The sequence below is a fragment of the Sebastes umbrosus genome, chromosome 16 (assembly GCF_015220745.1).
Source record: "Sebastes umbrosus isolate fSebUmb1 chromosome 16, fSebUmb1.pri, whole genome shotgun sequence".
NCBI classification, from domain to species: domain Eukaryota; kingdom Metazoa; phylum Chordata; class Actinopteri; order Perciformes; family Sebastidae; genus Sebastes; species Sebastes umbrosus.
This window is the reverse complement of record NC_051284.1, coordinates 24,184,635-24,197,444: the sequence shown is the minus strand read 5'-3', so window position 1 is coordinate 24,197,444 and position 12,810 is coordinate 24,184,635. Positions and strand designations below refer to the sequence as shown.

The following is a 12,810-nucleotide window of genomic DNA, read 5'->3' as shown; positions in this document are numbered from 1 at the left end:
CGTTACGTTACTGAGTGTTGTTAAAATGGCATTACATTTGGTGAAGAGCACATTATGACTTGTTTCGGACTCAAAACTCAAAGTTTAGGATTTGGGACTCAAGTGCAAAGACTTGAGACTTACTTGTGACTTAGTACATGCTCCGTACTGAGTCCTACCTTTAGGCTGATAAAACACTGGATCCAAAATTCATGGATCATCTTAAACTTGTGTTGTCAACAAGCTTGTCCTGAGATTTTAGAGGTAAATGGTTTTCACTGTCCTGTCTGCTCTATAATGAGCAATCCTCACCTCTCTTGACGGCGCGTGGGCTCCCTGGGACGCTGCCCTTCTTGTCAGGGAACAGGATGGAGGTCCGTAAACTGGCCAGAGAGCTGCTGTCGTCCTCAGACCCAGAGTCATCATCGGGTAGAGGTACGCTGCTGATCTGAGTGGCTTTCTAAAACAAACATTGGAAAGAGTACTGTAAGGTCAAACACCACCAGTACAGACAGCTAGTCTGATGTTAAAAACACAGAAGCCGGTGACAAGCTGTCTCAGAATTAAAGCATAGATCATCTAGCTGCACTGTAAACCTTCAATAAAACAAAATAAAGTTTCACTCACCCCTTTCAGTGTGGTGTAGACTGGTACATTGATATTCTTATAGATCAACTGGGAGAACGGACCTGCCGCTGGATATTGGGGTAAGTTGGACCCTGCAACATACACAGGAAAACATTTATTCTGAATTTATTTGATTTAATGTTTAGTTTCTTCACGTACATAGAATGCCACATAGCACAACATTTTACAGTGTAACTTAAAGTCAGACTACAAATGCCACAAATGGCAATAACAGGCCAACGCTAAAACATGCTGTATAGCACAAGGAGTGAAGAGTTATTAAGTCTGGAAACTGACTCTGTAATGCCAGTTACACATAAATATCTATAAGTTAGCTAATATTAGACACCACTGGTCATGGTCTGTAGCATATTGAATTTAACTATGGTGCATTTTATTGCTTAGAAATCTAAGTTTTTATTTGTAAAAGAAATACTGTTCTTTTCAAAGAATCTCGTAAAAGCACCACTTTAAATCTTGTGTTTAGCAGAGATGTGTTCATAAGTTTCTTGGGAAAAGTCATGAAAAAAGCATAAAAAATACTAATCAACTAAAGAAATCTTAGTCGACTGAGACCAAAACTACCAATTAATCGACTAAGAGGGGACATCCCTACTATAGATACATAATTCATATATAATTTACACACATTTGCAGCAGGACTATATGCTTCTCAAGTACCCACTGGTAAAAGTAAGATAGTCTTGAGCTGAAGCAAAATAAAACTGGTCCATGGTATTCATTCTGATCTAAATGCTCCACCTTAAGATCCACCTGAAGGCACAAATATGAGTGGAAGCTGAATACGCTGAGCAAGCTATGACTTAATCCACAACAGCCACTTGGCAGTCAGGAAATTCAATAGTCGGCGTGCTGTCAAACCTCGCTGTCTGATGATGTCGGGACAGACAGCGTAGCGGTAATTACACCCAGACCACGTCCTTTCATCGCAGCTGATTAAAGAGCAGCTTCTCCTTCAGCTCCTCTTAACCTCCCTCTCCTCTTATGCTCTTCCTCGGCTCTTTAAAAAACCCTCCTGAAGGAAGAGGAGCCCACACCTGTGCAGGTGTGTGGAGCCTCGGGGCCAGAGGAAGTGACATCAAAGGCGGCAATGACAGATCCAACCCGACCGCACACCTCCACAGCAGCTTTAGCTTCAGCTGAATGACATGTCACTTCACAGTGATGTCTCATCTCCTACACCACCCAGGCTCACGCAGACAGACGAGCACACACACACACCAGGTCAGACACCGCTGTCTTCCTCTCAGCATTACACCGACTGTAAATGTATACTGCAGAAAATGTTAGTGTGGAAGGAGTGGAGGGCTACTTTCTTGTCGTTATCTGCGGGGGGACTCACCTCGTCCGGGGCCCCTGGCTCCAGGACTCGCCTCTGATACTCTCATTCCTGACTTTGCCACAGCGTAGATCCGACTCTCCTGCAGAGAGAAAAAATATCCTTTCAACATTTTGGCATTGAGATCTGAGATCTGAGATCTGAGATCTGAGATCTGTGGAATACATCATTAAAGGAATAGTTTGGCATTTTGGGAAATACGCGTATTCACTTTTTTGCCAAGAGTTAGATGAGAAGATTGATACCGCTCTCATATTGGTGTGGTAAATATGAAGTTATACCGCAAGCAGCTGGTTAGGTTAACTTAGCACAAAGACTGGAAACAGTCGGAAAACTGGTCAAGTTGCAGTTTACATCTTTGTCTGTAAATCTCATCACTTCATCATTTTATCCTCTAGACATTTGCGTGAAAATGTGTTTTGTGAGGTCACAATGATCTTTGACCACCAAAATCTAATCAGTTTATCCTTGAAATTCCATCAAAGCATTACTGAGATATATCGCTTTCATGAGAATGGGACGGACGTGCGGTCACAGTGATCTTAATGATGTAAATTATGAGCTTTGGAAGTGCTGCAAGGCAGATTTGTTGTCTTTGGACAGAGCTAGGCTAGCTGTTTCCCCCTGTTTCTAGTCTTTGTGCTAAGCTAAGCTAACCGACTGCTGGTGGTAGCTTCATATTTAACATACAGACATGAGATCGGTATCAATCTTCTCTTTTAACTCTCACCAAGAATTCAAATAAGCACATTTCCCAAAATGTCAAACTGTTCCTCTACTCTCTGATGGTTTCCTGAGCCCTGGGAAGTAACTGAAACAAAAAGATAATGGATCCAGCTGAATTGATCATGCTGATAGGAAGGATCTTAACAGCATAAAATAATACAGGAGGCAGAAGTTGAATAGATAATACTGGTCTCTCGTACCCATGAAGGGAAGCGGTGTAAAGGAGGCGTTGGCGGTGGATCCAGCTGCTCCAGTTCTTCTGGGAATCCCACAAAGGAGACTCCATCCCGGCACGGCTCCTCTGATCCCGACCCCTCCACCACCCCGTCCATGCTGTCAGGAAGCCCATCGTCAATGTCCGTTTCTTCCACGACCTGCGAGAAGGGCGAGGTGGCGGTGCCTGTGCTCTTGAGGGTGGAGGACGTAGAGGATGGGGTCATGATGTCTATGTTAACGTTGAGGTGGTGGAGTCGGTCCAGGCTGGGCTGCGGCTGGCTGTAATGCTTCTTGACCAGCTGGATGCTGTCTCTGGGGGTGAGCGGGGTCCGTACTTTGGGCAGCGTCATGCTGGTGCCTGACTGGTGGACTGGAGGATTGGGGAAGGGGTTGTTGGTGGAGGGGGAGCGCGACAGGAGCGGGCTTTTGGGTGTTATTCTGAGGGACGACACCGGGGAGCTTGGCCCATGGGCCATCTCGTAGGCCGAAGACGAAGATGAGGAGGAAGAGGACGAGTGAAGGCACTGAGAGCGGAACTTGCTGCTGAGCTCATCGGAGGAGTTGTCTCTGTCAGAGCCCCCTGTCTGACCCGCTGGGAGCTCTGGTCCACTGATGGAAACAGGGCTGTTGGGACCCTCCCTGCTCTGACCCTGAGAGAGAGCATCGTGGCCTCCGAGGTCTCCGAGACAAATCCCTTTACTGGACTGTTCTGGAGTCCTTTTCACATCTGAGGAGACACATTATTAGCATTTGAGAAAGCCTACATACCACAGAGGAACTAATGTTAAAGGAATACTCCACAAAAAAAATATATTAATTGAATATATTAAAATAACTTTTGCCGACAGGATGTTGGTGAGGCTACCGATCAGTCATGTGATCAGCCAGACTTGACTTAAAGAACACGCTCATTGCTTCTAAAGCTTCCTTCTAACCATCCCAAGATAATATAAATTAAGTGCAGCACACCTGTCGGCGAGGTCTTGATATTAGAGGCGGCCCCTCTGGGACCAGCTTGTCTCCAGCTGTCGTCTTGGGCAGGTGGTGTGCCGGGGCAGCTGGGAGGAAACAGAGGACTGCTGGGCACCAGGTGGGTATCCATTACAGGGGAGGTGGCAGGAGATCCACAGGAAGCTGGTTTCTCTAAGAGGACTGGAGGAGAAACACAAAACCAGTAACTCTTTAAGTCTAGTTCCCACTGGAGCTCTGGGAATATGTTGTAACAGAAACATGAATTCTCTACTTGTCTACGTGACCTTTTACTGTACTTATACTAACAAAATACTGACATCTACAATATTATAAGCAAGAAATATTAAGAAGTGCAATGCCAAAATATACGGTGCACAAATCAATGTAAATCAAATAATTAAATTTACTTTATGACTTCTAATCTGATGCTGAAGTACTGACTAACATTACATCACACATTTTAATGTATTGAACTTTAAAACTTTAAGACCCATTTTTGTCTTTTTTAGGGGGGTACAGGGGGTCTTTAGGGGGGAAATAGCATGTCAACAGTATATGTCACATAGAAGTGGTGTACATCATCTGAAAGCTGGGAACCTGAAGATAAATTTGAGATGCAGCTCAGCACTGTGTGTTAAGGTGTTCTACTCATCCCAATGAAAAAAAAACTGAACCTGCCATAGCCTCTGAAAAAAGTCAAATTGGCCGAGAACGCCGGTGCCCTCAAGGAGCGGAAGTGTAGTGCAGTATCTGAATTTTGTAGGTACTGTGTGGCAATGATTTTTGGGGACAAAATAATCAACCTAAAAAGACATAAAATGAAGGCATTACAACCTCGAAACCTTTCTATTCTTCATTGCCTCTGTTGGTATTCACCTTGTAGTTTGTCCTGCAGCAACATTATCTGTTCCGTCTGCTTCAAGTTGGCAATTTTCAGCTGCTGGTTCTCTTGCTCCATCTGCAACAAAGCACATATATCAATATCTTAAATGGCAACTTTTAGTAGTCAGATACTGTACAACTGTTTTGGCGAAAACAATTCAATAATGCAGTTTTGGAATACCTGATTTTAAAGCTGATATTGTGATTTTCAAGTAAGTGATATGCCTCTTAAATCTGCCTAATTACAGAAATACATTCAGGTCATCATTTATAAATAAGCATGTTTAAATTCTCTGACTGTGTATAAACAGCTGTAGATAATAGACGTTTAATCAGAAGCATCTCTCAGCAGGGTGAGGGTTTTCCCAGAGGCTCTTACTTGAGTCAGGGGCGTTTCTCTACATGTGTGAGCTTACCTCTTTAAGCTTAAAGGTGACCCAGTCTTTAATCTTGGCAGCCTTCTCCTCAATGATTTTCGCCTCCTGGGCTCTGACTAAGATCTGGAGTCAGAGAAAACAGAGTTTTGTGGATTATTTCAACCTACATTTTATGAACATAAATGGACATTTCTGCTCTTTATCCGATGCTCTCCGTCCATACCTGTTTTTCCAGCTGCACCTCTAATCTCTTTATCACAGCATCTTTCTCTTGAACCTGATTGGTCAGGTCTTGATACTTTCTGTACAACGAGCTCTCTGATTCGCTGGTTTGTATGTTCGCGGACTTCAGCTTTTCTTCCATGACATGGATCTGAAAATGCATAATTAAAAAAGTGAAAAGAAAGCTAAAATTTGCATGGTTTGTTTAGTTTAGATGGGCACCAAACAAAGACAAGAAGAAAACATTGAGAATGGAAAAGCGTTCTAAGCCCTCAGGTATTTCTTGTTTTTTAAAGAAGGGGCACCATTAAATTACCACCTACAGAAAACACCTGGAACAGCCAGTAATGACAGCAAATAGGAGATTAAACACAACAGCAAGAGAGACAGTGTACATGTGATCTGTACTGGAGGAGGTTTCTGTTTAGTCCCATCAATGGACTCTGACTTAGTGGTTAAGAGTCCAACAAAAAAACACTAAATCCAACTAACAGTGTGACTTTATGGATCCAAAACTTAGGATTTCTTCTTACGTCACTCAATGTTGACCAAGAATTCATTCTTAATCTTGAAAACTGTAGTTTGACTAAAAATAAACATAACTCACAGTGCACTTACTAGCTTTTTCCAGAGCATTCAACCACAGATCACAACCTTTCTTAGCGAAGTTTCTGCTCAAATACAAACTGAGCAAAGTCTAATCTCTGAGGAAGACTGCTAGTAAGCTAGTAAGTGGACTTTGATTTTATTTCTTTGTCAAATCATTCAATGTGTTGAAATAAAGTGATTCATCTTAAATATAAATTCACTTGTTGAGAAAAAAAAACGTGACTGTTGCCTTGGATTGTGTTTAATTGTTAATTTAACTCAATTTTCATGTTACGTTTTCTACTTTTAAAATGATAATTCTGAGTTATTATAACATGGGTCTTATTTATGTAGTTTTGGCTATCATTTCTGTCAGTTATGATAACACTGTATTTGTAATTACCAAAGAGTGTGATAACATAGTCCAACAGGGCAAAGAAACACAAGCTGTCAGATGTTTACACAGGTTGTAAACAAGCCAACAGTTCAGCCAAATTAGGCAAATATGGTAGATTTTACTTTGCATTACATTACATTTACCAAATACTTTTGTCCATAGGGACTTACGAAAAGTGCATTCAGACTTAAACAAAAAAAACAGCTAAAAGCATGTTCAGAGAGTTTTGGTGCAAGTGCTTGGGTGCTTGTTTAAAACCTGTGTCATCACATGACTGCTTGTGTTTCTTGCCCAGTTGGACTTCTTTTCGGTGATGTTGTGGTATTTTTTCTTTTAATATTTTACAAGCTGTTTGGTGAGAAGTGCCTCTCTACCTGTTTCTCAGCACTCTCAGCCCGCTGGTCAGCCTCCATCACCCTCTGCTCCAGCTCCAGCATCTGGAATAGACACAAACACACCAAACATCAGCCAAACTTCAAGAGTTACACAAAACACCTATAACTCAGAACGACAAGTCGTGGCTAGACACATCCAATAACCCGCCACAAAAGGCCCAATTAGACAGATAGACCACCAAGCCAGGAGTCTACACACACACCTACACATGCATGCAGACACATTTAATCCTCGTTGCTATAGGGAAGCCTTTTAAAAGATTAATGTATTGGGAAGCTTTAACAAGGAACGCTTTCCTAGTTACGAAAATCTTGCTGTGTGGTTGAGAAAGAAAAATGAAAATATAAATTCAGCAGGAAGGAAACAGGGTGAAGCATCAGCCAAGACACAGAGAGAAGAAGCAGCACAAGAAGGATAAACATCTGTACAAATCAAATAGTTGACTGTTAAACAAGGAGCGGTGCTTTAAGCAGAAGGGCAGAGACAGCAGAGAGGCCCTGAGAGGAGGCTGAACATCTTTCTGTGTGATAAAAGAATGCTACTGTGTGTGTGTGTGTGTGTGTGTGTGTGTGTGTGCACAAGCTTGCGTCACCTTTTGTGCAAGCATGCATACTCATGCTTTCAAAGGCAAACACTGTCCATCCTGCAAGTATGCACACATCTGCAAGTACCCTCTCTCTCAGCAACCCACACACTAGTGCATGCACAAAATACCCCTTAATGCTTGCACACAGTTCAACAGAGGACCTCTCCTTTGAGTTCAGTGACCCAGGTGAAAGGAGAACAAACATACTAATGGATTCAGAGATGCATTTGAATTCCTCCCGTCATCTTTGTTTCCCTTCCCTTTGTCTCTTTTCTTTTCTTGTCTTTCTTTCTCCCTCCTCGTCACCTCCATAAAAGGCCCCCTTGATTCCCAGAATCCACCTCTCTCACAACGTTTGAACGCTTCCTCGCAGCCAGATTAATACTCACAACTCACGAAAGCCAGAGCGCATGTTGATGGTTAGTGGTTGGATGACTCCTCACCTCAAGGTCAAAAGCCTTCATCGTGAGTCAAAGGCTTTACCGAGCTTGAGCCCAAGAGCAAACAGCACTTTGTCCTCCATTCAAAAAACAATAAATACGAGAGGCAAGAGAGTACTTTAGGTGAATATCAAGTAAGTAAGAAGTCACGATGTAGAACAGATGTGAGAGAAGAAGCCATCAGGCAGCCTAAAGAGCTGCCACATCCAGTTTGAGGACGAGTTAGAGGTCAGAAAGTGGAGGCAATTGGACGTTGACCTTACTGAGTTCAAAAGGACAAATGGTGGTGACATCAGGAAGCTTCTGTTGAGCTACTTCATAATATTTTCACGTTCTCTCTGGTAACTGCAGAGGCACACCTGGTTGGGAATCAATGTTACAGATCATCTCTGCCATGACCTCCTACTCAGTCTGAGCGACCTGATGGTAACAGACTGACTTCTATAACCTTAAGGCCATCAGATATGGATCCAGACTGTGTAAGCTAGAGCTGTCAGTTTATCTCTCTGTCTGTCTCTGTCTGATTAGTTACTGCAGAGTCCAACTGTTGAGGCCTGAGTCGCTGAGCAGGCGTGAGACAACTATGTCTGCAATCCAGCATCTGTCAGACCACAGAGCAATACACTAGCTGCTGCTGAGGAGGCTGAAAACGGACGAGCTGGGAGTCGTGTTTCCTAAGGGTTTGGATTAGCGGTTTGAGCTGCATATATATAGCCAGACTTCAAGAATAAGCTTCATGATATTCTGTATTTTTCTTACTGTCAACAAATATAACAATAAATGATCTTAACATATTCCTGCTAGGAAATTATTTAGCCCTTTTTTTAAATGAAAGCATATATTTGTGACCCATTTTTGAAGATTTAAATCATCAGAAGGAACGAATGGGCTTGGAGTTGAGAGTCACAGATTTATGACAATAACAAATATATAAAATATCACCAGCCTCATCCTTTACTTTTTCTTTTTGCGTAGAGTTTATCAGAATAATCTTGTAGGGAAGCAGATCGTCGGCCTCCTCCTGTCTCAGCATGGATTCCAGAGGGACTGATAATATCCAGGGAGGAGGAGATAAGATGAGAGCAGCCTACAGACACCAGATCATCTGCTTCCCAGACAGCTAACAGATCTGTCACAGCTAAATAACTGTTAACTGTCACTGACAGAAACTAACTGCCAGAGATCTGAGATATGATCTTATAGATGGGATTTTCCCGGTGGCTCGATTGTTTAAATCCGTCAGCATTTTTCTCACTTTCACCCTCTTATTTCTTTACACCGTTCAAGTGATCAGGATCGGCCAATGTGATGGTAACAACACTGGTCACAAAGGACATTCATTTAAACAGTAGAGAAGGTGGTTTGAGTGTGAAACATCAGATCACTGATCGCTCCACCTGCCTCGCGACTTTAATCATTAACCCTTGTGCACAGCTGATGGTAAGTAATGACTCCAGCTCAATCATTAAATGTTAAAACCCCCGGTACAAGAGAGGGGAAGGATGGACAGATAAGTCCAAAGAGAAATAAGGTACTGGTAGAGAAAGAGTAAAATAAAGGCATCGAGCAGTGTGAATACTATGTGGGACATCAGCACTTAAATGAAAGAAAACATCGATACACATGAGTGTCGCGATATCATGTTGTGCAATATCGATTATCCAAAACACTATATTGATTTTTGATTTACCTCTTAAAAATCCTAAGTACTGGAATCATATGAAACTAGAAAACCTAAGGAATCCATTGGTACCAACCATGTCATACTAGCTTGTCGTGAAGGAGGCAAAATAACGCTCCAAAGTTACGCTAAAATTTGGTGAGGAAAACCTGCCATGGCCATTTTCAAAGGGGTCCCTTGACCTCTGACCTCAAGATATGTGAATGAAAATGGGTTCTATGGGTACCCACGAGTCTCCCCTTTACAGACATGCCCACTTTATGATAATCACATGCAGTTTGGGGCAAAAACAATGCAGTTTTTTGCATGCAGTATAAATGTGTTATTTTTGCCTATTCTAAAATGATGTATTTCCGGTGTGTTCTTTATACTAGGACAGTTTTCCTAAAACTAAATTAAAAAAAAATCACAATATATTGCATCATTACCCCTGTATCATGATACGTATCGTATCGGCAGAGTCTTGGCAATACACAGCCCTAACTTAAATACTGTACTCCAGCAAGTAACTTATGATGCTCTGAGTGATTATCTACTAAATCCACTGTAATCATTAATTGGATATGGAGGTAAATAAGAGGGAATCTTAATCAGTGAGAAGCTGATGAAGCGATCATACAGAAATGGCTAAAACACAAGACAAAAGCATAACTTTTCCCTCTCAGGGTTAAACAAATAAGACCAACCGTAACACGCAAAACAGACGAAGGCAAAAGAAGCTGATCCAAACAAATCCTCTCATGAAAATAAATGTTTATACGCACACACGTGTGAACCTGGTGACCTCTCCGCAGACTGATACCACTGAGTCAAACAACAGCGTTTTACTCCTCGAGCCACGTGAGGATTATGGAGGAGTTTAGTGTAATTTGTCCAGTATTAGATTATCCACGTAATGAAAGGAAACCTTGACGTGGGAATACCATCCAATTATATTACCTCTGAATAAGGTATTTCTATATTGTGGGAGAGAAACCAAACTTTCTGGATATATTTCTTTCTGACATCGAGCCTCTTCTCTTGTAGATCTGACGAGGCTTGATTCGTTATTTATTGGATTCTGGGTGTTCCGCTTTGTAGATGAAATGTCTTGTACTGGTCCCGGTTCTTCCTGTATGGAGACGTTTCTGTTTTCATGGCCCACCAGCTGACAGCTGTCGATTGCACTTCTCCTAATCCACTGTAAAAACTCGTCCTGTTAAACTCCTCACAAGGCAAATGGGGCATCTCCTTTTCTCTCAGGCGGCCTCTGGGGGGATAAACGCCATGTCACAGGCAACCACGTCAACTTTTTCTCTTTTTTTTTCATGTTTTTCCATACCAAAGTGGGTCAATGCGTAAAACACTCCTAACTTGGCAAAAGAAGAGATGAAGAGCGTGAAGCAGACTTTCCAAACAGTAATAACATGACGGCATGGTAGTCACTCAGCACCCTTCCTCCTCCTCCTCCCCCTAAAAAACTCAGAAAAACACACTCAGCAGCACGGGCCTCCACTTAAACCCCGCTCAGCGCCGTGTGTGTGTTTGTGTGTGAGTCAGAGTGTGTATGCGTGTGTGTTTATGAGAGAGATTAATTAGCCTTTTTTCTTGGCAACATGCTCAAAATACATTTAACAATAAATACTGTTTATGCTGAGTATTAACTGGGTAGTAATCAGTCCGTTTTCAGAAAGCTTGAACTCTTTTCTATTCTTGGCATCGTGGGTGAAATGAAAAGAACATGTAAATATGTACAAACAGTAATACCGCTTCTTAATAAGGCAAGGCAAGTTACAATTATGGATTTATTAGTGGTTAATGGATAAGACAGACATTAGTCTGTATTTGAGTCAAAAATCCCATGAAAAGACCAAAACCAACAATGTATTAACAATCAATCCACCTCCTAGTACATGCTGACTTCCATACTCTCATACTCATACTCTGTCCGTGGCACTCAGAAGCCCGTTTTCTCCTCCTGAAGACGTAAATCTTTAAAGCAGTTCACAAATATATAGTTGAATTTTAAAAAAGTAAACTGAGTAAGTTGGGCACTTTAGTCTTCACTAAATATTACTCAAACACAGTGTTGGGCAGTAACACATTACTGTAATATTAATACTTTCCCCAGTAACGAGTAGTGTAAGGGATTACAATTTCCAAAAGAGTAATTATATTATAGTTATTAATCCGAGTAACGCTGTATTACTGCTTTACCAGAATGCAATTTGTGTTTTGTGTCATGTAGGCTTATGTTACGATGACGTAAACGTGCGGCAGGTCAGCATGCATCTTCATATTGCGTCGAGTTGAACTTTAACTTTCAGGCAAATATCGCCTCGGCAGGCGATTGTTAGTTAGTCTTTTTATGGGATTGCTGGCAATAAGAAAAATATACTTTATCATGAGACGTGTCCTTTAATAAATCATTTTGTAATGTTCTACGGATCAGTAATAAGATAGAAGAAGTTTTAGTTTGTCAACTTGTGTAAAAATCCCTTTAGCTGGTGTAAAACCTCCAATATTATTGTAGTGGAAGAACTCCTTATTAATGACTTTCACACAGTTATTAATGTCAGTAATGGATTGTGTGTGTGTGTGTGTGTGTGTGTGTGTGTGTGTGTGTGTAGGATCTAACAGACGAGCTGGAGGTCTGACAGAACCTGACAGAGGACACAGCAGGGAGTCATCCTGCTCTTATCAGACACATGGGTTATGTTTGGACTGTAAACATCCTGCTGACTGACTGAATGAACCACTCTGGCACTCCACAATTAGAGACGATACAGAGAGCGAACCACTGTGACACTCGGAACAAAAGCAGCTCCGAGCTATTTGAGTCTATAAAGAACGGCCACTTCTCAGAAAACCGACTAAAAACTGTAGAAAAGTGAAGCCAGGAGAACAGTTTCTCTGCTACTACACTCACTCCTCCTCTAGCTAATCCAAACACATCCACTCTTTTACCAACAACTCTTCAGGACAGAGCTCACTCTCCTGATGACAGCTGATTACTTTCCAAAGTGTCTGGTAGTTGGGCTTTACAACAGCCACAACTTTACAAGCATTTGGCCGGCGGCTGGCGGTTATTTCCCCCCAAACTTAATGGGAAGCACCAGAAGTGATGAGTTAAATGTTAAATATTCATCTTGGCTCAAGCTGTAGCCAACCTCTGATGACACAGAATGAGTAGAGCGAATGTTTACCAAATAAGATGAGTAATCCCATCTGTCTTTACGCACACACATAAACACACAGTCATCCGCACCTGTATTTCTAATTGATTCACGTGCTTTAATGGTCTCCTTGTGCGTAAAACAGTTAAAAGCACTGCCAGAAGAAGAAGGCGATGATGAGGCAGTGAGATCTGCACAGTGTTGGG

The 12,810-nt window shown here is 41.9% G+C and overlaps 1 protein-coding gene across 2 annotated transcripts in view; it reads right to left on the bottom strand.

Moving 5' to 3' along the window:
- The window catches only part of plekhh1 (pleckstrin homology domain containing, family H (with MyTH4 domain) member 1), a 38,042-nt gene that overhangs the window by 17,033 nt on the left and 8,199 nt on the right, over positions 1 to 12,810 (bottom strand). For both annotated transcript variants that reach the window (XR_005203678.1, XM_037747186.1), the window contains exons 3-11: positions 6,721 to 6,783; positions 5,363 to 5,512; positions 5,179 to 5,262; positions 4,757 to 4,838; positions 3,878 to 4,060; positions 2,893 to 3,635; positions 1,970 to 2,048; positions 607 to 698; positions 292 to 439 (exon numbers count right to left, since the gene is read on the bottom strand). Coding sequence is in view for 1 of the 2 variants with exons in the window: in XM_037747186.1 (XP_037603114.1) it covers positions 292 to 439; positions 607 to 698; positions 1,970 to 2,048; positions 2,893 to 3,635; positions 3,878 to 4,060; positions 4,757 to 4,838; positions 5,179 to 5,262; positions 5,363 to 5,512; positions 6,721 to 6,783 (1,624 nt within the window). In the remaining variant the exon portion in view is untranslated. The remainder of the gene's footprint in view (positions 1 to 291; positions 440 to 606; positions 699 to 1,969; positions 2,049 to 2,892; positions 3,636 to 3,877; positions 4,061 to 4,756; positions 4,839 to 5,178; positions 5,263 to 5,362; positions 5,513 to 6,720; positions 6,784 to 12,810) is intronic.